The sequence below is a fragment of the Phocoena sinus genome, chromosome 20, assembly GCF_008692025.1.
Source record: "Phocoena sinus isolate mPhoSin1 chromosome 20, mPhoSin1.pri, whole genome shotgun sequence".
NCBI classification, from domain to species: Eukaryota; Metazoa; Chordata; class Mammalia; order Artiodactyla; family Phocoenidae; genus Phocoena; species Phocoena sinus.
Window position 1 is genome coordinate 38,386,238 of NC_045782.1, and position 26,716 is coordinate 38,412,953.

At 53.7% G+C, this 26,716-nt stretch overlaps 1 protein-coding gene and 1 long non-coding RNA gene across 4 annotated transcripts; one reads left to right on the forward strand and one right to left on the reverse strand.

Annotated features, from left to right (window-relative positions):
* LOC116745696 lies at positions 1-14,708 on the reverse strand. 3 transcript variants are annotated; one of them, XR_004347525.1, is made up of 8 exons: positions 14,457-14,708; positions 11,286-11,577; positions 10,091-11,142; positions 9,913-9,991; positions 8,354-8,420; positions 5,956-6,050; positions 610-938; positions 1-31 (listed from the first exon to the last, which is right to left on the reverse strand). It is a non-coding gene; the product is annotated as an uncharacterized LOC116745696 (long non-coding RNA). The 3 variants fall into 3 exon arrangements; XR_004347524.1 differs by lacking the exon at positions 8,354-8,420 and adding an exon at positions 12,943-13,105; XR_004347523.1 differs by lacking the exon at positions 8,354-8,420.
* IGFBP4 (insulin like growth factor binding protein 4) lies at positions 11,790-25,704 on the forward strand. Its single transcript, XM_032616659.1, has 4 exons — positions 11,790-12,377; positions 19,588-19,745; positions 20,511-20,645; positions 22,868-25,704. Exons 1-4 carry the CDS (start codon positions 12,029-12,031, stop codon positions 23,000-23,002), a joined length of 777 nt encoding a protein of 258 aa, XP_032472550.1. The 5' UTR covers positions 11,790-12,028; the 3' UTR covers positions 23,003-25,704.
* Positions 25,705-26,716: the final 1,012 nt, after the last annotated feature.

Below are 26,716 nucleotides of genomic sequence, written 5' to 3' on the forward strand. Positions count from 1 at the left end.
GGAGAGGCCACAGCAGTGAGAGGCTTGCGTACTGCCAAAAAAAAAAAAAAAAAAGCCTAATCAAGTGGGGAAATGTAATATAGCCCCTGTCTGGAGTAGCCTCTGCTTGGAATGATGTCTGTGATGGTTAATTTTCTGTGTCAACTTGGCTAGGCTAGGGTATCCGGTGTTTGGTCAAACTCTAGTCTAGATATTGCTGTGAAGGTATTTTGTAGATGTAATTAGCATCATCTACAATCAGTTGACCTTAAGTAAAAGGATTAACCCTTTATAATTCCAGTGGGCCTCATCTGATCAGTTGAAGGCCTTAAGAGCAGAAAACAGGTTTCCCAGAAAGAATTCTGCCTCAAGACTGTAACACAGAAATCCTGCAAGAGTCTCCAGCCTGCCGGTCGGCCCTACAGATTGCAGACTTGTCAACTCCCATAATCGGAGCCAGTTCCTTAGAATAAATCGGATATATGTAAATTTCTGAGTGCCGGTTATGTACTAGATACCATAATAAGCACCTTACATAATTCCCCCACCCCGATCTTTACAAAAACCTTTTAAACTGAGAAAACTGAGGCTTGGAGGGTGATTTCCTCAAGATTGTGAATTTCTACTTACCTTTCAAGACTTAGATCCAAAGTCTCCTCCCCTGAAGCTCTTCCTAACCACTCTGGCTCCTCTGTTTTCTTGGCATCCGGGGCATTTCTCTCTATTATGCAGCACTGACCGTGGTGTGTTTACCTGCAGGGCTCCGTGTTCAGACCACAAGCACTTCTGAAGGCAGGGACTGCCTGCGTCTTTGGAATCCTCAGCACCTTGTACGATGCCCATTATTCCCCAGGAGGCTCTCCGCTAACGGTACTATCAGTACTCTCATTGTCCACATGGGGGCAGCATACCAGCAGCAAAACCTCTGTTTCAGGAGCGCAGGACTCTGGAGGGCTGGCCTGGCAAAGTCAAACACTAAAGTGAAGGGAAATGCCTCTGCTTGCGCCCCCAACTGGAAGCTAGGGCCCACTGTACCAACAGTTTGCTCCATCCTCCGCGGAGTCAGCGGAAAGCTCAGTATCTATTACTGATGTTGGCTGGGCTGCCGTTGGGGGCACTGGGACTGTCCTGGAGCATCTGGGCCTGGACTCTCTCCCCAGTGAGGGAGCTGCAGGAAAGAAAACCCAGAAGAGGCAGAAGGGGTCAGCTGCAAGTGTCCCAGGAGAGACTTTTCCTGAGTAAGTCTGCATCCCCATGAGGTGAAAAGGCGAGGAATTCTCCACTAGGGCGAATGAATCCTACTCCTAACTGGAAAGTGGATAAAGAGTCAGCAGGCCCAGCAATCTCATTCACAAGCCCTCCTCCTCCTACGGTTCTCTCAGCTACTCTGTTCTTCCCAGATTACTTTTTTTCTTGGTCTCGCCACTCAGCTTGCAGGATCTTAGTTCCCTGACTAGGGATCGAACCTGGGCACCTCTAAGGATGGGGTGAGGTGGGGGTGTGCTTAGGTGTGGTGCTCCTCTATCCATGTGCCTCACGTGCGCTCAGCAGAGAGGTGGGACTCAGGTTAGGTCTGTCCTCTGGAAGCAGAGCCAGGGCAGTCCCACGGGGTCTCTGTAGACACCCTCCTACCTCCTTTTCTTGGGGCTACCTGAATACAGAAGGTGTGTGTTGGGGGGTAGTGATGGGGGTACTGGCAGTAGGGAGGAGGGTGTCCACTGATGCCACTCAGAAAGAGGTGGAGCAGATGAAGGAATGAGGGGAACGGCAGGGTATTGCAAAGGACAAATTTTGAGCAAACAAATGAGAGAAGAGAGGATGAAGGGAGCATCTGGAATCATTTATTCTGAGGGGAAAAAATACTTTCACAGGCTTCACTGACATATGAGAAGTGAGATGTCTAAGATCACACAATTCCCAGACTATTGATGTTCTACTACATACACTGCCTCCTCAAAGCCAATTAATCTCTAACAGCGGATGGTGAGATCTGAAAGGCAGATTTGAGAACACTGCTTCAGGGAGGAAGAGGAAATAAGAGAGAAAGAGGGGACAGCAGCCATGAAGGAGGGGTCCTCTGTCCTGTCCTCTCAGGGAGATCCAACTGAGCATAGATGACATTTCCAGATGGACCTGGGGCTCCAGGAGGCCCCTCCAAGCCTATGGGACAAACCTAGGGCATCCATAGAGCCTCCCTCTGCTCTTTGGCCCTGTACTGGGAAGGGGGGTAGGACACAGGATGAGATGAGCTCTTCAGACCTGGGGTAAGATCCCCAAAGGGAGAGAGATAGGTGGGAGAGAGGGGAGGTAGGGTAGAGGGTCAGTGAACCAACAGTAGATATTCCTGAGCATCTATTACATGCCAGTCTAAGACTACACAGGGATGCGTCGGACACAGTGTCTTACATGTGAGCAGCATTTGTTATGGGAAAGGTTGTAGGGAAGGATGGAGGTGAGGTGCTAAAGAAAAGGACGGAGGGAGAAAGTAAAGAAACAGGGGGAAGAGGAGGAGAGAAAGGCCCAGTTGCCGATGTCCAGTAACTCACATTCTACTCATGGCAATAGGACAACTAGAAAAATGATGGCTAAAACTCAGCAATAAGTGAGCAGTCCCCAGAAAGAAGTTAAAAAGGGTGTTGAGGGAGTTGCAGGCGGGCTCAGGATAGAGGAGACTGGGAGCCAAGGTGAGTGGACCTGGCTGACTTGTCTGGCCTGGAGGAAACTCTTGCCCAGAGGGTCCCCCACCAGTCCCTGACCTCCATGGGAGCCCATGTGGGCTTGGCAGCCTTGGACAGCCAGGGCTACCCTGCGGTTCCTGGGAGCCCGCCAGTCCCAGTCCCTAGGTATCCAGGGTGGTCCTGGGAGTCTTCATGGCCAGGGTATCCCTGATGTCCTGGGGGTTCTGGAAACTACTGGCAGCCAGGGGGACCAGGAGGCCTAATTCCATCCTATATGTGGAAGGAGAGGCAGGAAGGCTGGAGGTGAACCACAGAAGGGGAGGGTATATATATTTGGGGTGAGGGACTTTTGTAGGGGAAGGCAATGGGGCTAAGCCAGGAGCCCCGATGGGAGTAGAAAGTTATCAGAGGTTTAGAAATTTTGGTCCCAACCCTGACCTTGGAGGAGAGAAGTACCGGAGATTGAGTTCAATCACCAATGATTTAATCAATCATGCCCATGTAATGAAGCCTCCATAAAAACCCAGAAGGATGGGATTTGGAGAGCTCCTGCATCAGCGAACACTCAGAGAGCTAAGAGAGTGGCTGGGTAGGAGAAGCTCCACCCACCTTTCCCCATACCTTGCCCTATGTCTGTCTTCCATATGGCTGTTCCTGAGTTATATCCTTTTATAATAAACCAGTAATCTAGTAAGTAAAATGTTTCTCTGAGTTTTGTGAGGTGCCCCAGCAAATTAATCGAACCCAAGGCGGGGCGTCATTGGAACTTCTTATATAAAGCTGGTCAGTCAGAAGCCCAGGTGACAACCTGAGCTTGTGATTGGCATCTGAAGGTAAGGGGGGGTGGTATTGTTGGACTGAGCCCTTAACCTGTGGGATCTGATGCCATCTCCAGGTAGACAGTGAGAATTGAGTTAAATTGTAGGACACCAAGCTAGTGTTGTAGAATGTCTTGATGGTGTTGGAAAACCCACACATCAGACTAGGTGTTAGAATTGCAGGGGGCATCAGGGTGGGACCCTGAAAGGGAGGAGTAGGCTGGGGTGTGGTGCTGTGTACCTCTACCCGCATCCATCTGTCTCTCTGGCCATCTCACCTCTTTGGGCTCCAGGCCCTTCCCTCCCTCTCCTAATGCATACTTGCTTGTTTGTTTGCTGGTGGGGGGAGCCTGAGTAGAGGCTGAATGTCAGTGTGATTTGACAAAACATCGAGCTACTAATTTGTAACCTGTGTTCTGGGATATATGTCCTTTCACTTATATGGATAGCCTCATTTGATACTCCTGATAGCCCTACAGAGTGAAGTAGGGACTGGCATCCTCATTTTACAGATGAGGAAACTGAGGACCATCATAGTGAAGAGACAAGCCCACAGTGCACGGTTAATCAGGGCACAGCTGGGATTCGAACCCCTAGCTCTGACTGCGAGAGCTCTCTGACCTATAGCTTGTGCACCCCAACCTGAGGGCAAAGCTCGTCTCCATTATGGGCTGTCTGGTTTTCCCCTGGCTTTGGGACCAGCTTCTGCTGCTCTTTAGATCATCGTGACTGGGTAGGGGTGAGGAATAGACTGCACAGGTATTGAGGATTACTGGCTCCAAATATCAAGCCTCTGGGAACAGTGAGGGCTGAGGGGTGAGAGTGGGAGGAATACAGGCTTTAGGAGAGAAGAGGATGGGAGTTATGTGAAAGAGGGGATGTGGCGGGGGTGCCAGGTGGAGCTCTATCATCCCCCAAAAGGATTTAAATCACGTTTAGTTCCATGAGACCTTAATCCAGTCTTTTGACTACCTGGAGCCCCATCTATAAAATGGGTTTATAGGGTTACCATGGTGATCAATCACCATCATGGCTAATATGTATCTGTGCCGGGCACTGCGCTGACTGCTTTACATAGATAGTCTCTGTAGGTTCTCGCACAGCTCTCTATCAGGCTGGGCTGGTGTTATTCCTCTTTTACAACAGAGAGCGTTTAAGGATAAAAGAGGGAGGATGTCATTTGGCTGAAGTCACAGGGCTAGGAAACGGCAAATCCAGAATTCAGTGCCGGCGCTTTGGTTTCAGGCTCTTCACCTCACTAGCCTGGCTGGTCATGGCTAATAACTAACACTCATTGGACACTTAATAAGGGGCAGGCATCATTGTAAGCATTTTACGCGGATTCATTCATGTAATCACTAGAGCCGCCCTATATAACACGACGGGTGATTAATATGAAAGATGAGGGCACCCAGGCACAGAGAGATGTGCTAACTTATTCTAAATCTACTGCCAGAAATCCAGTCCAGGCGGGATGACTTGAGAGCTAGGGCTCTTTAAAAAAATAAACAAAAAAGGTTTTTCTCAAAAACATTAAAGTGTAACATACAGGAAAGTGCAGAAACAAGAAACGTTTAGCTCAGTGAACATTTACACAGTTAATACACCATGTAACTAAATAACGAACATTACCTGTACCCCATAAGACCCCTTCCAGTGATTATTCCCACCCTTCTCCCCAAAAGTAACCTGATTTCTAAAACCACAGATTAGCTTTGCCTGCTTTTGAATAAGAGAATCATACAGTATTAATCTGTTTAATGTGTGATTCATCTATGTTGTTGGATGTAGCGATAGTTTATTCAATTATAGATTTACCTATTTTACTATTGATTCCAATGTTTGGCTGAATAATGCCGCTATGAATACTCTTATACGTGTGTTTTGGAATACACACAAATAAACACACACAGACTTTTATATTGGGTGTATTCTCGGGGTGGGATTGTTGGTTGCTTCCAAGTGGTTGTACAAGTTTGTTTTCTTGCCAGCATTGTACGAGAATCCCCTTACTCCACATTCTGGTACTGTCAATATTTAAAATCGTTACCAAGTCTGGTGGAGGATATGTAGTAGTATTCCATTATGTTTTTCCGTATGTATTTATTTATTTTATTTTTTTTTTGCGGTACGCGGGCCTCTTGCTATTGTAGCCTCTCCCGTTGCGGAGCACAGGCTCCGGACGCGCAGGCTCAGCGGCCATGGCTCACAGGCCTAGCCGCTTCACGCCATGTGGGATCTTCCCGGACAGGGTCACGAACCCGCGTCCCCTGCATCGGCAGGCGGACTCCCAACCACTGCGCTACCAGGGAAGCCCTCCATATGTATTTATTAAATGAGGTATAACCAGAAGGAAGCAGTCTGTACAGCGTCTTGTAACAACCTTACGAGGCTGGTATGGTTATCACCCCTATTTTGCAGATGAGGGAATGGAGGTCATAGTTACTCCTTTCCCCCTTCCTTTCTTGCAGTCTACTCACTTGTCCTGGGGGGTGTGTGTCTTCCTCACGTTTCCCCGGTGGTGTTGGGATGTTGGTTACCAAGCTTGGGAAGCTCCTCTGACCAGGATGTTCTCCTGGGTGGGGAGAAGAGGAAGGCTGGGGTGAAGTGGGCAGGGGTGGGGAGGAAAGAAAGGGTGAGACACCAAGCCTGATGTGAGGGACCAGAGCTCTTGGCTCTGGACGTGGGGTGATGGGGCCAGAAGAGAGGTCTGGGACTAAGCAGAAGGTGCGACTGGGGCTATTTGTGAACTCCTAGTGCTGGTGGGGAGAGGGCGACGCATGCAGCTGGGGAATAGGGCCCCTGTGTGTGTGAGTGTTGGGATCTCTCTGGAACCCAGGCCCTGTCTCTTGGGTTTTACTGAATCTGAGGACTCCTCTGTGGGGTCTCTAATCCTAGAGCTCTTTTGGGGGCGATTCTGTGGGGTCAGCAGTCCCTTGGTAGAGTCTCTTTGGGATTTTCTAAGGGGTAGGTAGCACTCTTTCTCCAGGGCCAGGGGAGTAAGAGGCAGGGCTTGGAGTCTTCCAGGGAGTGTGCGGAAAGGACTCGGGGTCTGCTCTGATTCTGAGCTTCTGAGCTATCAGGCCAAGAGGCACCTGGCAAGCAGACACCTTGCTCTTAACAGGTGTCAGGGGAAGCAGGGAGGATGATTTTCCCATCCTAACATCTGTCTCTCTTGGCCCGGAGTTGCCTCTGTGTCTCTACTTTTGCAAGTGTCTTCTGAATAGATTCGCCCAGGTAGCATCTGCTTTTTCTCCCCCACCCACTGCCCCCATCTCCACCTTCCCTGAGTCTTGAACCCATGGCTTGCTGGCGATGCTCTGGCAGCAGGGGTAGCATGGCACAGGTGGCTAAGTCTGCAGCAGGCAGTAACTGTATCTCGCTTAAGTCTTGGCTGGATTACTTACTCGCTGTGTGCCTTTGGGTGAGCCTTATCACCTCTCTGGGTGGTGACAGAGCTCTCAAAGAGCCCAGCATCATTCACTTGGCTCATCTGTGGTGCAGGCTTTGAGCAATGAGACAGAGATTTTGCCAGTGCCAGTAAGCCTGGAAACAGTGCAAATTCTGGAGGGTTGGAAGCCATGCCAACACTGGGCCTAGGACCATGTAAAAGAACTCCAGAGGTTCTAGATTCCTAGACTGCTCCAGCTGGAAAGGACTTCACAATTCAGTGAGTTCCCCTCCCCCCATTTTACAGATGGTAAAACTGAAGCCGAGGAAGGGCAAGTGGCCACGAAGCTTGCAAGCAGCAGAGCAGGATGGACTGGAGATATGAAACTGGATCCCGGCCAGCCCAACGGCAGATGGGCTCTCCTTTCCCCACTCTCTCCCCTGCCTGGGTGTTCACTTCTGGAGCTGCATGACCTGTGGGAAGGACTCAGGCTCTGTCCTCTGGACCAGACCTCCCTCTGTGCTGTGGAGTCTTTGTGGAGATCCTTGCTCTCCTGATCTGGTCTCGCCAAGTGTGGGGCACTGGTGGGCAAGGAGGCAGCCATACTGAGGTACCATTGCTCAGCCCACACCTGGGGCGACTACGAAGGATGTTGTATCGGGGGCTTGGACATCAGCCAACATGGAGGGAAGCTGAGCTCCCTATTTGGTGTGGGCACAGTGGACAGTCCAGGGCAGCCAGACAGGGGCTGGGAAGCCAAAGTTATGGGGAGGCCTGGGGCCCCGTCCCACGTCAGTGTCCCCTCTGCTCTGATCAGCTTGCACACTGCACCACAGTCTTTTGCTCTTGGCATTTGTTTACAATGCTTCCGACCAGCTGTTTTGGAAGGCAGTAAAGCCTAAGGGTTAATCATACAGACCCTGGAGCCAGGCTGCCTGGGTTCACATCCCTGATCTTCCACTTACTTGTTGTGTGACCTTGAGTGAGTTACATACCTCTCTGTGCCTCACTTTCCCTATCTGAAAAAGGGGATAATGATAGTGACTAACTACATGAGGTTGTTGTGAAGGGGACATAGTGAAGCACTTAGAACGTGTCCAGTGTAAGGTCCACGCTCATTAAATGTTAATCTTCGTTATTATGTACATTTTGCCTACTCCATCCTATGAGATGCTCCCTGGGGCAAGCCCATCAGATCGGGGGTTTCCCTGAGGACAGGACTGTGTCTTTCCCTTGGGAATAGAGCTCTTTTTCTTATTGATTATCTAAGAAGCCCAGCTGGAGCCCAGTAGACATTCGATACTGACCTAACAAGGGAGCTAGTGAGACTCTTTCTAAGCAACAAGCCAGTGAGGGTGTGGGGTGGAAGAGGCTGAAGGGAGCAAGGCTTTTCACCCCTCCATTAGGAGCGTCTTCCTGGCCCCCCTGGGTGTCCAGGAGGTGAGGGACAGACAGGGATGCTGAGGGGAAGGAAGAGTTTCTTTTACCCGTAGAGCCCTGGGCTGGGGAAGACCACGGAGAAGGAGAACCAGGTTTCTGCCTCTGGGGGGCTCCCTGTCGTCAAATAGACAGCAGTCAGGTGGAGAAAACCAATACGCAGCATCTGCTTCTCATTCCTCGGGTTCCAAAGCCCTTTCTCTTCCATTATCTCACTTTTTCTTGGAATCGTCCTGTGGGGCAAGCCCAATTATTCTCTCTCTCTCTCTCTTTTAACAGAGGATGAAAATGACCCTTCAAGACATTAAGTGTGTGTCCAAAACTCTTTTTTAAAAAAATTGAAGTAGTTAATTTACAATGTTATGTTAGTTTCTAGTGTAACAAAGCTCTTAAGTGGCTGTGCTGCTACTTGAACCCAGGTCCAGGGACTCCAAATCCCATGCCCTTTATATACAGCCTCTCGCAGGCACCAGCAGGCCAGAGGAGGAGGAGATACTAAACCCAGTCCACTGGGAACTTCTGGTCTGGTGGGGGACACACAGATCCTGCCACCGAGGGATCTCCAGCCACGTGGAGAAGTTAGTTTCCACCAGGGAGGGACAGGAGGGAGGAAACATTTGGTGCCTACTGTTTGCTGGGTACTGCACGGGCCACTGTTTCTTTCTCTCTCTTCCCTCCCAACCCGTTTTTCTTTCTTACCATTTTCCAGGTAAGGACAGGAATAAAGACGCAGACGTAGAGAATGGACTTGAGGACACAGGGAGGGGGAAGGGTAAGCTGGGACGAAGTGAGACAGTGACATGGACTTATATATACTACCAAATGTAAGATAGATAGCTAGTGGGAAGCAGCCGTGTAGCACGGGGAGATCAGCTCGGTGCTTTGTGACCACCTAGAGAGGTGGGATAGGGAGGGTGGGAGGGAGATGCCACAGGGAGGAGATATGGGGATATATGTATACGTATAGCTAGCTGATTCACTTTGTTATAAAGCAGAAACTAACACACCATTGTAAAGCAATTATACTCCAATAAAGATGTTAAAAAAAAAAAAAAGAAAAAAAAAGTGAAGCTCAGTGAAGCTCAGACAGTAACTTGTTTCAGGTTCCCCGGTGACCTTGGTGGCAAAACTGGGATAGAATCCAGGTTAGCCCGATACTACCTGTGTTTGTTCCTCTAGCATTGAAGACCGTTGTTGGCTCAAGGGTGACCTCCTCCATGAAGTCTTTCCACGCTCTGGATGTCGAACTGACCATTTGTGCCTCTGGCCCACCCTGCCCCCTATAAACACCCCCAGGGCACCTGCACTTATTTTATTCATATGTCTGTCTCCCCTCACTAGGCAGTAAGCTCCCTGAGGGCGGACAGCGGTCTCGGCTGTGTCTGGATCCCCTGGATGTAGCACAAAGCCTGCACACAACAGGTGCTCAGTAAAGGTGGGTTGCATGAATGGTGGGGAGGCCTCCTCGTGTTCATTTTCCTGCCTCCCAGGAATTACCCTAGATGGTGATGGGGGTGAGCCCGAGGATGGATTGGATTGGGGGGGCTGCTGGGGTAGGAGTGTGGGCATCTGTCTCACCTGGAAATCTGTCCAGATTGCCTACACTCACCTGCATTCATGCTTCTTCGCCAGTCCTGCCCTCCTTCCTCCATGTCCCAGTACCTTTATGCCTCCCAGGTCTGCGGTCTCTAGAAGACAAGTCTGGCATTGGGATCAGAACTATTCTTCCTGGTCCCATTTTATTCTCACAAGAGCTTCAAAAGCTAGGCTAGGTGGAGATGACCTACCTCCATTGCAGTTAGGGACATTCGAGCTCCAAGGGGTGGTGTCCAAGTTCACACAATAAGTTTGTGGCAGAACTGGGTCCATTGATGGTGAAGGACGGGGAGGGGGCTGGGGGCAGTTTTCTGAATCAGAGACAGGCCAGGCTTCCCCCAGGGACTTGAGGATCCTGGTTCTCTTTACCCTTCTCCAAGGCAGATGGGGCAGAAGAGACCCCAGTAGTCCATGAGACGGCGCGGAGAGAATCCCAGAATCTTGTCTTCGGCCATAACTCCCCAGCCCTCCTGCAGTCTTTATGGTTGCCAGTAGGTGCCGTCAGTTTGCAACTTTTGGTTCTGCCCCTGCAGGTCCAGCTTCTAGCCCCTCTTCCTCCTCTCACCTGGACAGTCTGTACTTGCAGAAAGTAGGAGAGGGCCCAATCCCTGTGAGATTGAAAAAACCCCTGCCCTGGGAGAGGAAGCATGAAGAGGGTCTCTGATCTGCACTTCAGCTTGGCCGCCCTGCAGCTTTCTAGGCCAAGCCAAACAAATCCACAGTAGGTCACCAGGTATGCCTGGACAGGCGCCGTTACCCTGAAATCAGCTCCAGGATAGCAGAAAGTTTTGTGGGGGAGGATGGGTAAACCCTGGGGGGACCTGGGAGACCACCTAGGAGAGGAGTCCCTTCTCCACATGCTACTCTAGAACCCCTCCTAATCCCAGCAAGACTGAGGCAAAGGGTAGGGGATACAGGCACCAACAGGATCTCACAGAGGGCCTAGCCACCCCTGACACTAGCCCAATAGCACTGCCGGGTGCATTAGAAAAAGGCATCCCTTTCTCAAAACGCTTGAGTGCCATCTGCTGGAAAGCAGTCACAACAGCTATACAAGTCTACGATGACTACCGGAGAAATGGTGCCCCCTGGAGTTGTGCAATGCTCAATGTGCACTTGAAAGTGGCAATCTCCTCAGCTGATGTCCCTCTGGGAGTGGGTCTGGGCAGTAGAAGCAAACATCCAGGAAGGAGCAAGCGTCTCGGCACCTCCCTCTCCCGGTGCGAGTTCTGTTGATGCCATCCTGTGTAAGGCAGAGGGGACAGGGGCCCAAATGAACCCTGGGGAGATTGGGGGCAGGGGCAGGTTGGAAGGGGCAAGTGGGGAGAGAGCCTATCAACCTCTTAGGGCCATTAGGCCCTTCTGGGACCCCTTTCCCCTCCTCACCAGACTTGGTCTCCAGCGGCTGGGACTGGAAGCACTGGAGTGGGGTGGGAAGGACTCTGGCCAGGGAGACTGAATCCCCGGAGCTGGGAGTCCGGGCTAGGAGGTCGCCGCGCTCTCAGTGCGGGGGGACTGCGGGGCCATCTCAGTGGAGTCCGGGGAGAATCCTCCCAGGTCGGGGGAGGGGGCCACGGAGCCGCCCCTTCGCTTTCGCTCGCCCTTCGCTGCCCTCCCGGGCTCCGGTTCAGAAGCGCTCTCGGCGCCTGCCGTGGCTTGCAAACTGCGCCGCCTTCTCCTGCGGCAGAAAAGCACTTTCAGATGTAGTAGCGGCGGCGGCGGCAGCAGCGACGTCTTAGGACAGCGCCCCCTCCCCCTAACCGCCGCCTCTCCTCCTCCTCTCTCCCTGGGCCCCCCTCCCCTCCCCCCTGCCCCCTCCCCCCTGCCCCCCCCCCCCGGGAAGGCGCTGGGGGTGTGGCCAGGGGCCGGTATAAAGTCCGGGGGAGCCGGTCCCGGGCAGCAGCTCAGCCCCCTGCCCCCCTACAGCCAGCCGCCTGGGCCGGGCCGAGGATGCGGCGCAGCGCCAGGCTCGCTCCCCTCCGGCCCGCTTGCTAACTTCCTCGGCTTCGTCCTTGTCCGCCAGCGGAGCCGCCCCGTGTCCCCGCGCCCTCCGGGTCGGGTCCTCCAGGCGCGCCGGGAGCTGCCTCTGTGTCCCCCGCTGTCCGCCCGTGCCCCGTCCTCGCCCGGTCATGCTGCCCCTGTGCCTCGTGGCCGCGCTGCTGCTGGCCGCCGGGCCCGGGCCGAGCCTGGGCGACGAAGCCATCCACTGCCCGCCCTGCTCCGAGGAGAAGCTGGCGCGCTGCCGCCCCCCCGTGGGCTGCGAGGAGCTGGTGCGAGAGCCGGGCTGCGGCTGTTGCGCCACTTGCGCCCTGGGCAAGGGGATGCCCTGCGGGGTGTACACCCCCCGCTGCGGCTCCGGCCTGCGCTGCTACCCGCCACGGGGCGTGGAGAAGCCCCTGCACACGCTGGTGCACGGGCAAGGCGTGTGTATGGAACTGGCAGAGATCGAGGCTATCCAGGAAAGCCTGCAGCCCTCTGGTAAGGTGCCCCAGCCCTTGCACGCCCTCCCTGGGGTCCTCCCCTCCCAGAAGCCCCTTCCCCATTCGGGTTGGCCTGAAAGGCTCTTGAAAATCCCCTGTGAGCTGAGCAGAAGGCAGGTATGTGGCAGGGCCCGACTGGCACGGGACAGGGTCAGCCAAGGAAACTGCTATCAAGTCCCTAGCAGCCTGTTGCCACCATCAAAGAGGACTCTGTCCCATCTCTCCATCTCAAGGGTGCCTATTTGGGAAGAGAGCTCTCAATGGTAGTCCTGGCTGCTGGGGCAAGAGTGGAAAATTAAGTGACCTGGCCCAGCCCACAGCCTGCAAGTGAGCAGTCTAGGGCCATATACCTGGAGGATGGGGTTGGTGGCAGTGGAGGCTTTCTGTTCCTGATCCAGGGACCTCCCCTCACCCTGGACACAAGTGGAGGCCCCAGGGGTCTGCGAAGCCAGGGCTCGAGCTTTTGACATTGAGGTGGGGTGGAGTGGGACATGTAAATTAGAGTGGCTTTGGTGGTGAGGGACATCAGAGTGGCCCTTCCTCAAAGCCCCAGGCCGGCTCACCTAGCTTTTCGAGAGGTATTGGGAAGACAGGGGTCTCTCTGCCAGGCCTGGGCACCTCCTCCTGCCCTGGTACACAGGCACCCTGCTCCTTTCTCCTGGCAGGTGCCATTTGAGGTGGCAGAAGAGAAGCAAGTCTTGGCTCCCAGCCCAGAGCTGCAGAAACCTAGCGGGACAGGCAGTAGAGAGCGGAGGGATGGGCGGGGGGCGGCGGGGAGAGAGAAAGGGAGAGAGAGGTTTAGAAGGTCTCTGGCCCTAAACCCATTCTTACACTTTCTCTATTTCTCAGGGAGACTTTCAGTTTCTCCCTTATAGTCTTTCTGTCTCTCTCCTTCTTTCTCTTTATTCTTTTGTTCTTTCCTGCTGCATCTCTCAGCTTCTAGTTTCACAAACAGCATTCTCAGCTTCTCCTTGCCTCAGGATCTCCTGCCCGTTATCAGTTTCTTTCTCTTTATTCTATTGCTTTTCCTGTTTTTGTTGCCCTGCTTTGCTCACTTTCATCTCAGTCTCTTTCCGTTGCTCATTCTCTTGACTCTGTCACCGTTTCTCTTTCTGTCTTTGTTCCTGTCTTTCTCTGTTGCTTTCAGAATCTCTCTGTCTGCCTTTCTCTACCTCTGCCTCTGTTTCTTGTTCCCTCTCCGACTCTGTTTTGCTCTCCCTGTGCCTCTGTCTGTTTCTGTCTCTTTTCCTGGTGCTTGAAGCTTCCATTGTTGCAGTCCGGATGCTGGGACTCCGGCCCCAAGCTTCCTGCCCTGGGTCCCAGACCGCTCCACTTCCTCAATGCTCTGCAGCTTGTTAGTCAGAGGAGAGCAGGATGCAGGGAAAACAGGAAGGAGGTGGACCCCAGGGGTCTGGGCCTCGGGCCTCTCTGCCCTTCCTGCCCCTGGGCAGCGAGAGATAGGTCAGCAGAAAACATTCTAGGAGAAATGCCAGCCTGACACCCAGCACATCTGGGAAGCCGGGGTAGGGGGTTTCTGAGGGTGTAAGTCACTGATCCTGGGGCAGAGATGCCAGTGCTAGTGGGAGAGGAGGGGTACTGGTACAGGACCAGACTGGGAGTGAGGGCTGAGCCCTTGGGCTCCCCGGGTATAACGGGTTCCGTTTGCTTCGTATCTCCACCCTCCACCGGCCAGCGGGTATCTGGCACCAGATTGGGATGGCTGGTGAGCTCTTCCTCTCTCACCAACTTGAACGTGGGACAGAAGAGCCCTCAGTGGGTCTTGGGAACCCCTTCTTCCCTGGCTGGGTAGGAACACCCCGTCCTGAAGTGGAAGGAACTGTTCCCCTAGGAGCTGGGGAGGCATGGTGTGAACAGTTTGTGCGTGTCCTGTGAACATCGTGTACACCAGCCTCGAAAGGCAGCTTTAGGCCCCTTTTGGATTACAGGGCCCAAGGTCTCCTTGCCTTGGCCTCCACCCTTGCAGTGCAGGCAGATATGGGGAGAGGGGAAGGGGAGGTCTGGGGGGCCCTGGGGAAACTAGGTACCTACTCAGCAAGCTGTGTCCATGCCCTCTTACCTCCCAGTCATCTCAGAAGTACCCCTGCCACGGCCCGGGCCACACTGCACCGCGTGAAAGGCGCCTCCTAGAGTTGTGCAGTAGCCCTGCAGGGTGTCTGGTGAGACCAGGCGGCCAGGGCTCGGCCCCTCTCCCGGCTGTCCTCCTGAGCCTTCCACTGTCGATAGGCTACTGTCCCTCCTGCGTCCCAAAGCTTGGGCCTTCTTTTTTTTTTTTGCTGTACGCGGGCCTCTCACCGCCACAGCCTCTCCTGTTGTGGAGCACAGGCTCTGGACGCGCAGGCTCAGCGGCCGTGGCTCACGGGCCAAGCCGCTCCGCGGCATGTGGGATCCTCCCGGACCGGGGCACGAACCCGTGTTCCCTGCATCGGCAGGTGGACTCTCAACCAATGCGCCACAAGGGAAGCCCAAGGACCTTCTTGCCTGGGGAATAGTTGGGCAGAGAGGTCAATCACGCTCTTCTTCATGCCTTTTCCTCTTGGGGCTGAGCTTCAGCAGGAGACTGGGGAGAGCAGTTACTCAGCGTGCCCCCTCCCTTGGCCTGCTATGGTCCAGAGGCCCACTCTTTGCTCCTGGGGCAGGTCTCCCCCATCCCTCTCCTGGCTAACACCCTCCCCTGTGCCCTCTGCCGTGACCCCCTGTCCCAGCTTTCCAAGCCAGAAAAGGTTGTGGATTAACACAGCTCAGGCCGCCAGAGGTGGGGGCGGGGTGGGACTCGTGTGTCAGAAGTCCACAATCCTGATTCAGTGTACTGACCCTCGACTTGTGGAATCTGGGGGAGTGGACAGTGGGAAGATTAGCGTTTGGACTGGGGAGATCCTAAACTGTGCTCTGGGTCCCTCTGGGACAGGGTTAGGGAACATGCAGCCTGGGTTAATTTTTAGTCAACACAGCAAATATTGTCCCCCCTACTTCAGTACTGGGAATCCAGTCATGTCATGGGAACAGGGCCTTCCCAGAAATTCTGTGCCTTGGGGGAGGCGGGGGAAGGGGGAGCATGGCTGCTTAACATTTTTTCTTTAGTTTTGGCAAAGCCCGAATTATTGGTGCCTCGGGTATCAGGAGTCTTTCCATTTAAAGACATAGGAGCTGCAGAGATAAGTTCTTCTCCTTTCCTCTAGCCAGACTGCTGCTTTTCCTCATCTCTAAAAAGGGGGGACAGTGGGACCTATCTTGCAGGGCTGGGGCATCTGGCGTGGAGGAAGAGTTCAATACTGGAGCAGTGATGATGATGGTGATGAAGAGGAAGCCGAATGGATTTAAGTTGAAGCTTAACTTCTCCCCTGATGCTGGGGCTTTGGGGGACAGTAGGGCAAGTGAGCAAAGCTGGGGGGACATGCAGAGGAGTGGAGGGGGTAGGGTGGAAGGGCCAGCTGTCCCTCTCTGACTCTTTAGTCTGAGGCCAGCAGCATGGCACAAGGGTGAGGGGGACACCCCTTGAGCCAGACCTCAAAGAGAAGCCTGGTACCCAGCATGGGTGGTCTTGGCTTCTCCAGCCAGAGTGCAGGGGAAGGAGGAAAAGGCCTTTGTTGTAGGGCAGGTGGGTGACCCTCCAGATCGTGTCTGGTTGGCTGGGCCCACCTACCTCACAGCCTCACCCTGGGCGTCTTGAGGGGAGTGGGGGCTGGAGTTGAAGGGAAATCATGCGGATGAAATCAGGCAGCAAGGAAGAGAAAATATTCTAGCTTTGACCATGAACTTTGCAGCCGTTGGTGGCAAAGCTGTGAAACGTCTTCTTTCTCTGGGTCCCTGCCCTTCCTCTGTGGCTGGAGCAAAGACCAAGGTTTCCCCTGTGGCTGGATGTCGTTGGCCTAGCTCCAGCGGGGCAAGGGGAGGTGACCTGGCCTACCTTGGAAGCCCCGCCTCCCAAACAAGCCTTTCAGATGTCGGGAGGTCCGACCTTTGGTGGGGGGCGGGCAGGTTTGACTCGGCTCCCGCGCAGAGGGGAACCCACCAGGATTGCGATTTTTCCAGAGGGCGCCACCTGGGTGAGCAGCACGGGAAGGATGGACCCCCTGCATGAGCAGGGAAGTAGCAAGAATTTAACCAGTTTTAGAGATGGGGAGGTGAACGTTTTTTTTAGAGACTCAGGGCTATGACCCTCACCCTCCCAAGCCTAGTGCCTAGGGTGGATCCTGGGGTGGGGTCTCAGCCTGCCAGTTAAACAAGACTGGGCAAAAAGAAGTTACAGATTAAGTGGAAAGTCAACAGCCGGGGTACAGTCACTGTGCTGTGGCCAGGGCAGGGTCAGGGCGCCTGGGTGCATGTGGGTGTGCACGCGTGGACCAGTGTGTGTCTGGACACGTGATTGTTTGTGTATGGTTGTGATCCTTGAGTCCCAGCCTGTCTGTGTCTGAGCTGGCAGATGGGGACATAGTCTGCGTACCCCTGCCCCTGAGAGAGGCAGTACGGAGCCACTCTCCCTGCCTGCCGTGTTCTACTCTAAGCTGAGACACAAGCTGGTGGGGAAACCAAGGTGGGGGAGGCCGGGCAGGCTGCCTGCTGATAATGTCCCATGTGACGGGAGCCCTCCTGATACAAGAACATGAGCTATGTTTCCAAGCTCGCCCTATGCCCTACGCGTCCCCGGGGTTCAGTGAGTGGACCCGGTTGTCTTCCTTCATGGCACTTCCTAAATTAAGGGATGATCATTCCAAATATCCTTTAATAATCCCCCGTGTAGCACAGGGAGATCAGCTCGGTGCTTTGTGTCCACCTAGAGGGGTGGGATAGGGAGGGTGAGAGGGAGAGGCAAGAGGGAGGAGATATGGGGATATATGTTTATGTATAGCTGATTCACTTTGTTATAGAGCAGAAACTAACACACCATTGTAAAGCAGTTATACTCCAATAAAGATGTTAAAAAAAAAAAATCCCTCCCCCGAGTGTTTTTGTGAACTTGACTCATAGAAACACAATGTTGGAAAGTAGTCGAATTTCTACGGCATATCTCTCCGGGTCCTTGAGACCTCTGCCACCCTGACGTGCCACACCTCCAGGGCAGAACTCTATCTCCTGAGGCAGCCCCGTGCATTAGAAAACTCTTCCTAGGGAACCTAAGAACATCTGGCCACTTACCAAGAGGGACAAGTGTCACTGTGCACAGCCGTGCTTTCCTTTATGATCATGAAAAGAAAGCAAACTCGAAGGAAGAACAACAAAACCTTTCCGGTTGAAGGGGGCCCTCAAGGTAGTGTCGTGGGTTTTGTCAAATGAGCCCCTGGGATCCTTAGAGCCTTTCCAGGTAGAATGGTGGCCCCTTTGTTCTAAGCTCACTCCGCTTCTGTGGTTCCAAGACAAATCTATCAATTCTTTTAGGTCTTCTATTTCCTTTCTCTCCAATCCCCAGCTCCAGCCTACACACCTGCAGTGCTGTGACCCCATCCACTAGTCTTGTGGCTTTGGGCAAGGCGGATGCGGTGATGGCGGGGGGTGGTCACTGGCCAGCCTGGGCCTTCTTAGCCAGAAGCTTCCTTGGGAAGGTCTTCAGGGAAGAGCTTGGATCTCAGGTCTTCTCTCTGGTTCCTGCCTGGGGGCTTGGGATCTATCTTCCTATGGCCCCCTTTGCACAATCCTGGTCTTCTGAAATTGATCTGCCCCTTCTTTTGCTGCCCACACCAGCCGGGAAATCTTGCTGTAGTGGCTTCTCCTTGGTTGACCTTCGGGAACTTGATCTTTTGGGACAGAAGTCCCCTCCAGACTGTCCTTCTTGGGATGTTAAATAGGCAGAAGGAGGGATTATATCTATCTGCTTCATTTATTCCTTCCCTCTGTTGCTTTTTTCTAAGCCAGCCCTGCATCAGTGACAAAACCTCTTCCCATCCTCGGTGACTGAATTTTATACATAACCTTTGGTGTGGAATCTTGACAAAGACTTTCTGGGGGTCTAGATTCCTCCTTGCCTGGTTTCCCTTTATCCACGTGCTTCCCCCTGGACCCCCAGAACTAGGAGAATAAAAAGAGAACTAACCCCCCAACTAACCTTGGCTCTGCAGAAAAATACCATTTAACCCAGAGGCAGCTCTGGGACTGCTGCCATGCATGGAGGAACCTGCTAACTCCTCAGGAAAAAAAAATCCTGATGCAAACCAGATGTAACCTTCTGTCCTGCTGCCAACATCTGGAATGCTGGCAGGGGCTCTGCACTCAGGCCGGCAGCAAGTTGCCAAACCCAAGCATTTCAGAGGTGGCTCTGATCTGCAGAGGGACCTTGCGATCTCTTTGTCCAGCTCAGCCCTGTGTTCTGGTTTTGGCCGCCCGGCGGGAGGAGCAGCGGTTACAATTCTGGGACTTCTGGATGGGGTCTTTCTGGAGTTCGGATAGAGCCTTTAGGAGAGCCCAGGGAAAGCGTGGCGGTTCAGCCTCACCACCCCCATCTCCGCGTCCCCAGTCCCCTGGCTCTGGGCAACAGATACGCACTTTGGATGGGGTCTGAAATGTAAGGATGGGAGACTTTGGGGTGGGGGTGGGGGCTGAAGGGATGTGTGAGGGTGTTCTCTTGGTCCTGGAGCCACACAGCGTCTCAGACACACGCACACACACACACACACACACGTGCAGGCATACACACCGACTCCCACTTCTCCTGTGCAGCCAATGGAGAGAGTTTTTGGGCCAGATTTCTCATCACTCATGGAAACTTTGATTCTGGCCGTTTGGAAGAGGGTCAGCAGAGCCGACAGCCCTGGGGATCCCCTGGCTGGCTCAGCGAGATGCTGAAAAGAGTAGGAAAGGAGAGAGGAAGAAAGAGCAGACCGAGAGGGGGATGGTAGGAAGAGCTGAATGCAAGGGGGATGAGATTCGGTGTGGGGCCCCCTGCCTGCCTGAGACCTCCCTGCAGGGCCCAGGGGACCCTCCTGCTGTCTGGGCAGCTGCAGCTGGTGACTCATCTGAGGGCTGGACTGGGTGGAGTGAGGGACGAATCAAGGACTTCAAGAGGAATATTCTCCTGGGGAGTGTGGAAGAAACCGGGGTGCTGCTTTCATTTCTTCGCACCCCCCCCAGAGCCCCTGCTCTTCCCCAGCGCCAGGCTGGAGAATCCCTAAGAAGGAGAAAGCAGGTGGGAGGCTGGGTTGCTGTGCCGCCTTGTCCTTTCCCATCGCTGACCTTTCCCCATCTTGGCCTGATTGCAGACAAGGACGAGGGTGATCACCCCAATAACAGCTTCAGCCCCTGCAGCGCCCATGACCGCAGGTGCCTGCAGAAGCACTTCGCCAAAATTCGAGACCGGAGCACCAGTGGGGGCAAGATGAAGGTCATCGGGGTCCCTCGGGAGGAAGCCCGGCCTGTGGTGAGGATCTCTGACCAAATGCGCACGTCATAGGCACACACACCACCACCATCACCAGATCTGGACAGTGTCCATTCAGCAAACATTCTTTAGATGTCTGCTGTGTGCAAGGTGCACCTAGTATGCATCATCAGGACCCAGAAAGTCCTCACTCGTCTTCTTGAAATTCCTTTCCTGCTCACCAGTTCTAGACACTGGGATAGCTGAAGCTATTGTTAAACACTGAGACACTTCCGTACTGGTTGGTGAACAGCAGTGGCCCCAAGCCTCCTGATGTTTCTCGGCCCTTCCCAGGGATTCCCCACCCCAGAGCTTCTCAGGAGTTAAAGGGTTCATGCTGGCCATAGCAGGGAGCCTTGGGACCCTGCTCCAGGGTCTGGCTAATGTCCTTTCTGATGGGTGTTTCTGACGGATCCATGCCTGGGTCTTACAAGTTGTTAATTATATGATTTCATCCGTCACTCCTGTTTAGAAATCATCCCCTTCCTGTCCTTCACCATAGATTTCCTTTCCCCACAAGTTCCCTTCACATCATAGCCCTCCTTTTTAGAAGCCCTTTGGCTCAAGGTCCTCTCTTCAATGTCCCTCTGTTCCGCCCGCCAGCGTCCCCTGAGCCCGAGCTCCTCCTTTTACCTCGTTGGGCCCTGCTCAGCTTCCAGGCCTTAACCCTCCTTTCAGAGCCCTCAGTCCTGATTTGACCCCCAGCCCCGGTCCTCCTGCCTCTCTCCCTTCTGCTGAGCAGTTTCATCCTCCCCCCTCCTCCAGCCCCAGGGCTCCTGCCAGAGTGAGCTGCACCGGGCCCTGGAGCGGCTGGCCGCCTCGCAGAGCCGCACCCACGAGGACCTCTACATCATCCCCATTCCCAACTGCGACCGCAACGGCAACTTCCACCCCAAGCAGGTGGGTCTCCATCTCCGCCGACTTGGCCCGGCCTCAGCTCCAGGATGTCCAGGATGGAGGTCTCAGGAAGGGGGGAGCTCCTCAACCCAAACCTAACCCCTTGGACCCTCCCCAAACCCTCCCCCAGCCTCTGGACCCCAGCTCATTTTGCAGACGAGGAGACTGAGGCCCAGGGAGGGGTAGAGGCCGGCCCAGAGTCACGGAGCGAGTTAAAGGTAGACCAGTTACCCTGCCTCCCCGTCCAGGCTTATTTCTATGACCTCTGTAGTCACCATCTGTGATGCAGACCTGGCACTCCTGCCAACCTCTGCCTCCAACCCTCTCTCACTCTCCTTCCTCCATTCCTGTGAGTTCTCCTTTGTCCCTGGATGTCTGAGGTTTCCACGTGTGGCCTGTGGGATCTTAGTTCCCTGGCCAGGGATCGAGCCCAGGCCCTCGCAGTGAAAACGTGAAGTCCTAACCACCGGACTGCCAGGGAACTCCTGATGGCTGAGGTTTCATCTGGGAATGGAGGGGCTAGGTCTTGCAGAGTTGAGGAGGAAACTCAGCCTGCCCCTTCCCCCAAGCTGAGCCGCCAAACCACCTGGGGTTCAGCCAGGCTGGAGGTGAAGCCAGACCTGACAGCTGGAGACGGGAACTTTGGGTGCAGCAGAGGAAGGACGAGGCAGGAGACAAGACAGGAATGCAGAAACCTCTGTACCTCCTTACGCCCTTAGAACATGGGCTCTTCTGACAAGCCCCCAGGACGCTGGGATGGTCAACGAGGTTGGCCTGCTCCAGCCCCATCTCTGGCCTGTCTCAGTCGGGCTCACTCGGAAGGGTGGCATATCTGGGCAGGACACTGGGTGGGGTGCCTCGTGCTGGGTGTGGCCTGGATCTCCTCCAGCCCTTGTGGGTGTAGGCACACACGTCCTCCCACTCGGTGCTCTACAGATGAATCCACAAGGTGGACCACCACTCAGCCAGAAGGGGCCTAGCTAGGAGGAGAAAGGCTGCCCCCGAGTCTGCACACCCCAGGATGGCATGAGGAGGTTATGAAGAGGTGTGCGATGGAGGAGGGCCACAAAGGTCTCCCCGCCAAACCAACGCCAAACCTCCCTCCAGCCTTTATCCCAATACCAATTTTATCCTTGTCCCAATTTTTCTTTTTCCTTTTTTTTGACCACGCCGTGTGGCTTGTGGGATCTCAGTTCCCCAACCTGGGCCCTCCGGCAGTGAAAGCAGAGTCCTAACCACTGGACCTCCAGGGAATTCCCCCTTGTTCCAATTTTTAAAAACTGTCCCCCCGCCCCCGTTAAAAAAATCAATAGACTTTATTTTTTAGAGCAGTTTTAAGTTTACAGAAAAACCGAGCAGGAAGTACGGAGTTCCCATCTACTTTCCCACCCCCAGCCTCTCCTATTAACATGAGTGTGGTACATTTGTTACAGCTGGGGAACTAAAATTGATCATTAGTTATTAACTAAAGTCCATAGCTTACGTTAGGGTTCACTCTTTGTATTATACACGTTTATGTGTTTCCTTCCCCCCGGTTTTTATCCCACTGAAAATTCTGACACTTGACCCTTTATCTTCAGGCCAATTCTGACCCTTGAGACAACCTTCACTCCAACTCTAACCCTGACTCTGAAATACACCTTTACCCCCTACTTTTCCTCTTCCCCCGTCTAACCCCGACCCAAACTTAGCCCAGCTGCTTTCATTGTTCTGACCTTGACCTCTGTCTCTATCCCAATTCCATTTCTGACCTGGGCTCTAAGCCTCACCCCACTCAAGTCTGAGTCATAATTCCCAGTTCAACTGCAACCCTCACGCTGATCCTACGCTAACTTCAATGTGGTCTTAACCATAATCCTATTCTTAGAGTCCCGACACAATCAGAACCCAAACTAAAACACGATCAGAACACAAATTAAAGACTTCTCCAACCTGAACCCTAGCCTTTCAAATCCAGCTGCACCTTTCAGCTCCATGGATCCAGTCTCCCCTCCAGGTAGAGGCTACAGAACTTCCTCAGGACCCTGGCTTTGGGAACTTCTGCACCAAAACTGTCTGGACCTTTCCTTCTTGGCCAACTTTACTCCAGTGAGCTCAGAGGACCCATGTTCAAGAAAGCCTGTGCCCTCAAGAGTCCATCTTGGAGCCACTGTCTGACTTGGGGGCTGGGCTGGGACCGGGGCCAGCTGCCTGAGATCTGACCTCTCGCACCCTTGTCTTGGCAGTGCCACCCGGCCCTGGATGGGCAGCGCGGCAAGTGCTGGTGTGTGGACCGGAAGACGGGAGTGAAGCTTCCGGGGGGCCTGGAGCCGAAGGGGGAGCTGGACTGCCATCAGTTGGCTGACAGCTTCCGCGAGTGAGGCCTGTCAGCGGGCGGGGGGCTCACTGCCCCCTGCTGCCCCCTCCCCTGGAGGCTGCAGAGCTGACCTGGAGCCTGGGTCTGAGTCCTGGCCCTGCTTCTGGCCCAGAAGTTTCCCTTGGGGTGTGTTTGTGTGTGTGCGTGTGTGCTTATGAGCATGGGTGTGCCCTTGGGGTGAGCCGAAGCCTAGGGGTGTCCTTTGGGCTTAGATAGCCTGAGAGAGCCCTGGTATGTTTCCAAATTGATCCTGGATTCATTCAGCCCTTCAGCCATCTATAAACACTTCTTGACCACATACTACATGTCAGCTCTAGTGTTCAGCCCTGCGGGCTCTTATTTTGACTCCCTCTGATTTAGACGTGTGAGGCCACCTCCTGTAAGGTGAGCACAGGTCTGTAGGAGAAGGAAAGTCCCAGTCCCATAATGAGGGGAGGAAAATAGACATGTACCTTGACGGTTGTCCCTCCCCTCAAACTAGTCAGAGGGTGGAGGCCATAGGGAAAGTGTGGGGTAGCAGATGACTCAGTGGTTAGGAGACCGACTGAGACCCAATTCCAAAGCTAAAGGCTGCCAGGCTCCCCTTTACTTCCTCCCCAGGTCCCTCCAGGGGGAAGGACCTGCAGGGACAAGCCCACCTTAGCTTTGTTGCCTGGCAACTGAGACCCTGCTTTGGGGGAGGGAAGAGGTCAGCGGAAGGCCTGCAGGACAGAGGGCTGGGGAGGTGGGGCCCATCTCTGAGCAGTGACTGGGGAGGAGGAAAGAATGCACAGCTGGACTGCATGTGCCTGATGGAGAAAGGAAACCACATGCTGGGAGGTGAGGGACTTACCTGGGGTCCTGCTTCCTCCCCCATTTGTGGTCACAGCCAGGAAGTCACCAGGATGACTCCATCCTTCAGTGGCTCACTGTGGCTCTGCCTCCCTCCCCACACCTCCTTCCCTGGACCTTCCTCCCCGATATTTCCCTACCCACTGGGCATTTTCTGGCTTGACTGGATGGAAAGAGACTTAGGAACCTACCAGTTGGCCATGATGTCTTGTCTTTTTTTTTTTTTTTTTTTTTTTTTTTTTTTTTTAACAAAACAGAACAAAACCAAAAAAACCGTAGACAATGGTGTTTGGTTGATTTATTTACAATTAAGAGACAGGGATGCACCAGGGGTGGGGAGAACTGTCTTACATGGTAAAAGGACTGCAAAGGGTCAGCCAATTCACCCTCCTCTTCCTTGCAGCTTCTTCTTGGGGAGCCTCTCTGTCCCCAGAGTCTGTGCTGTCTGTGTTCAGACTCCTGGTGGGCCAGTAATGGCTTCTGAAGGGAGGGAGCAAGCTGGGCCAGCCCTGCTGGGCCAGAGCCATTTCTGGGATCAGCTGGTGTGTGAAGCGGGGGCATTTCCTAGGGCATCAGGCAGACTGGGTTTGTGTCTGGATTTGATTTATCGATCTAGTGAGGGGAGGTACTGCCCTGAAGCTAGGGAAAGGGGGTAAGCTCTCCAACACATTCCACAGCTCTGACTGCCTAGATTCCTGACTGGGGGTTGGGGCTGAGATTTCATTCTGAGGGGTTGGGAGTGGGGGTATCTTTGATCTTGCTGTCCTGGACTCGCCAGGCTGTGGGCTCTCAGTGCCAGACCCAGAATGTGTGCCCACGTGGTACCACTGGATTCCTGGTCATCTCCCAATGCTCCTTACCTCCCACCTTTGTGCTGTGTGCGCGCGCGTGCGTGTGTGTGTGCGCGTGTGCGTGTGTGCGTGTGTGTGTGTGATCTCTTGAGGCACTCCCAGGCTTCTCGATTGCACTGGCCCCTGACGCACTGGCACCTGTGCCGTCTGAATCTTGAGCCTGGGGCCGCAATCCTCATCTCTCTAACTCTGCCTCTGTGGCGGCATCCCACAGCCATCTAGTCTTCCTGAGGCACCACAGGCTGCTGCCAGCAGCAGGAGATAAAGAACAAAGTGACGCTCCTTCAGCTAGGGGGCCTGCTCTTCATAGAGCCCCCTCCTTCTGGGGCCGAGGCCAAGGCATGCTGGGAGAGGAGGTTGAGTGTAGGCTGAAGATGAAGTTTTAGGTCCCTAAGCCAAATGTAGGGAGAGTATCTCTTTCCCTAAGGCATCTCTTTAAATTCCCCTTTGTCTCCAGCCTCCCTTCCTAATGCTTTATTCTTGTATCCTTGGAATGGGTGGTAAGAGGTCCTTTACTTTTCATGCGCCTCCAAAAAAAACCTGGGTCTGCTTGGGAAGTAGCTGCATGTGTGGCCTGGGATGTGCCTTTGTGATAGGTGTGTATTTATAATGCGTGTGTGCGCGCATGTGTGTACATATAGTGAAGTGACACCTGAAATGTGAGTGAGAGTGTGGGCTTTTACAGGGCGTGTGTACCTCGGCTGGGTGTGTGTAGATGTGACGCACATTTGTGTGGTGTGTCTGGGTGGGCTGTATGAATCTGAGTATGAATGGGTGTGATGTGAAGAGAGAGGGAGTGAAATTCACAGTGTATGTATGTACTTCCCTCCTCCACTCATTAGGTGTCCTCAGTGCAGGGCTTGTAGGGAGCTGTCTAGCACAAGAGAACAGAGGATGTGCACTTTGGGAGTGGGAATCCCACATCCCACAGAACGCCCCCCACCCCTGGTGCTTGCCCGCACCATCTGGGAGCCAGGTCCTAGTTGTCAAAAAAGAAGGAAATAAAAGCAACTCTGGGGACTTCCCTGGTGGTCCAGTGGTTAAGGCTCTGCGCTTCCGTGGCAGGGGTTGCGGGTTCGATCCCTGGTCGGGGAACTAAGATGCCACATTTTTATTTTGGCCATGTGACAGGGCCAAAATAAAAGCAACTCCGTGTCAATGTGGACACCCTCTACCACTGCCAGGCCAGAGGAAGTGAACTGCCCTGGGTAGTGTCACAGTGGGGAGAACCGGGCTCCAGAGAGGAATTGCTGGTCTAGTTTGTACCTAAGCCCTCCCGTGGCTTCCAGATACGCTTGAACGGTCACTCTAGTTGCCACAGGGGCATCAGCCTCTTGGCAGAGGTGGAAGGGAGGAGGAGGCAAGGACCAAACTCTTGTGTCCTGGTGGGGCCACCATACCTAGAATAACTTTAATTTATTAGATTTTTACAGTTTTTTTTGATGTGGACCATTATTTAAAGTCTTTATTGAGTTTGTTACAATATTGCTTCTGTTTTATGCTTTGGTTTTTTGGCCCTGAGGCATGCGGGATTCTAGCTCCCCAAGCAGGGATTAAACCCGCCCCCCCCCCCCGCCCCCCCGCATTGGAAGGCGAAGTCTTAATCACTGGACCACCAGGGAAGTCCCCTAGAATAACTTTAAACCAAAGTCCTTGAGTGGTCTGTCCTGCCTCCCTAAGAAATGTCATTCCTCCCACTGTGGTTTGGAGCAGGGGGATGGGGACCCCCTAGCCCGTTGGTGCTCACTGGCATCAGGCATTCATTCGGTTTCCATCTCCTGGCTCCCCAGTGGAGATCAAGACCTGATGTCTGGCTGAGGGGTGGGGGCTGGGTTTTCCATTGTCAAGAAGGCCAGGTGGGAGTAGAGAGAAAAAAATGGAGACTTGGATTGATTCCAGTACTGGATTCAGGTGAGGGAGTCTCTGGAGAGCTGGCCAAGCCTCCTGGCCCCTTCTCCTATCGGGGACCTGAGGTTGCAGACACAGCCATTCCTTCAACCCCTTCCAGGAAAAGGCTGCTTGTTCTAACCCCTCTG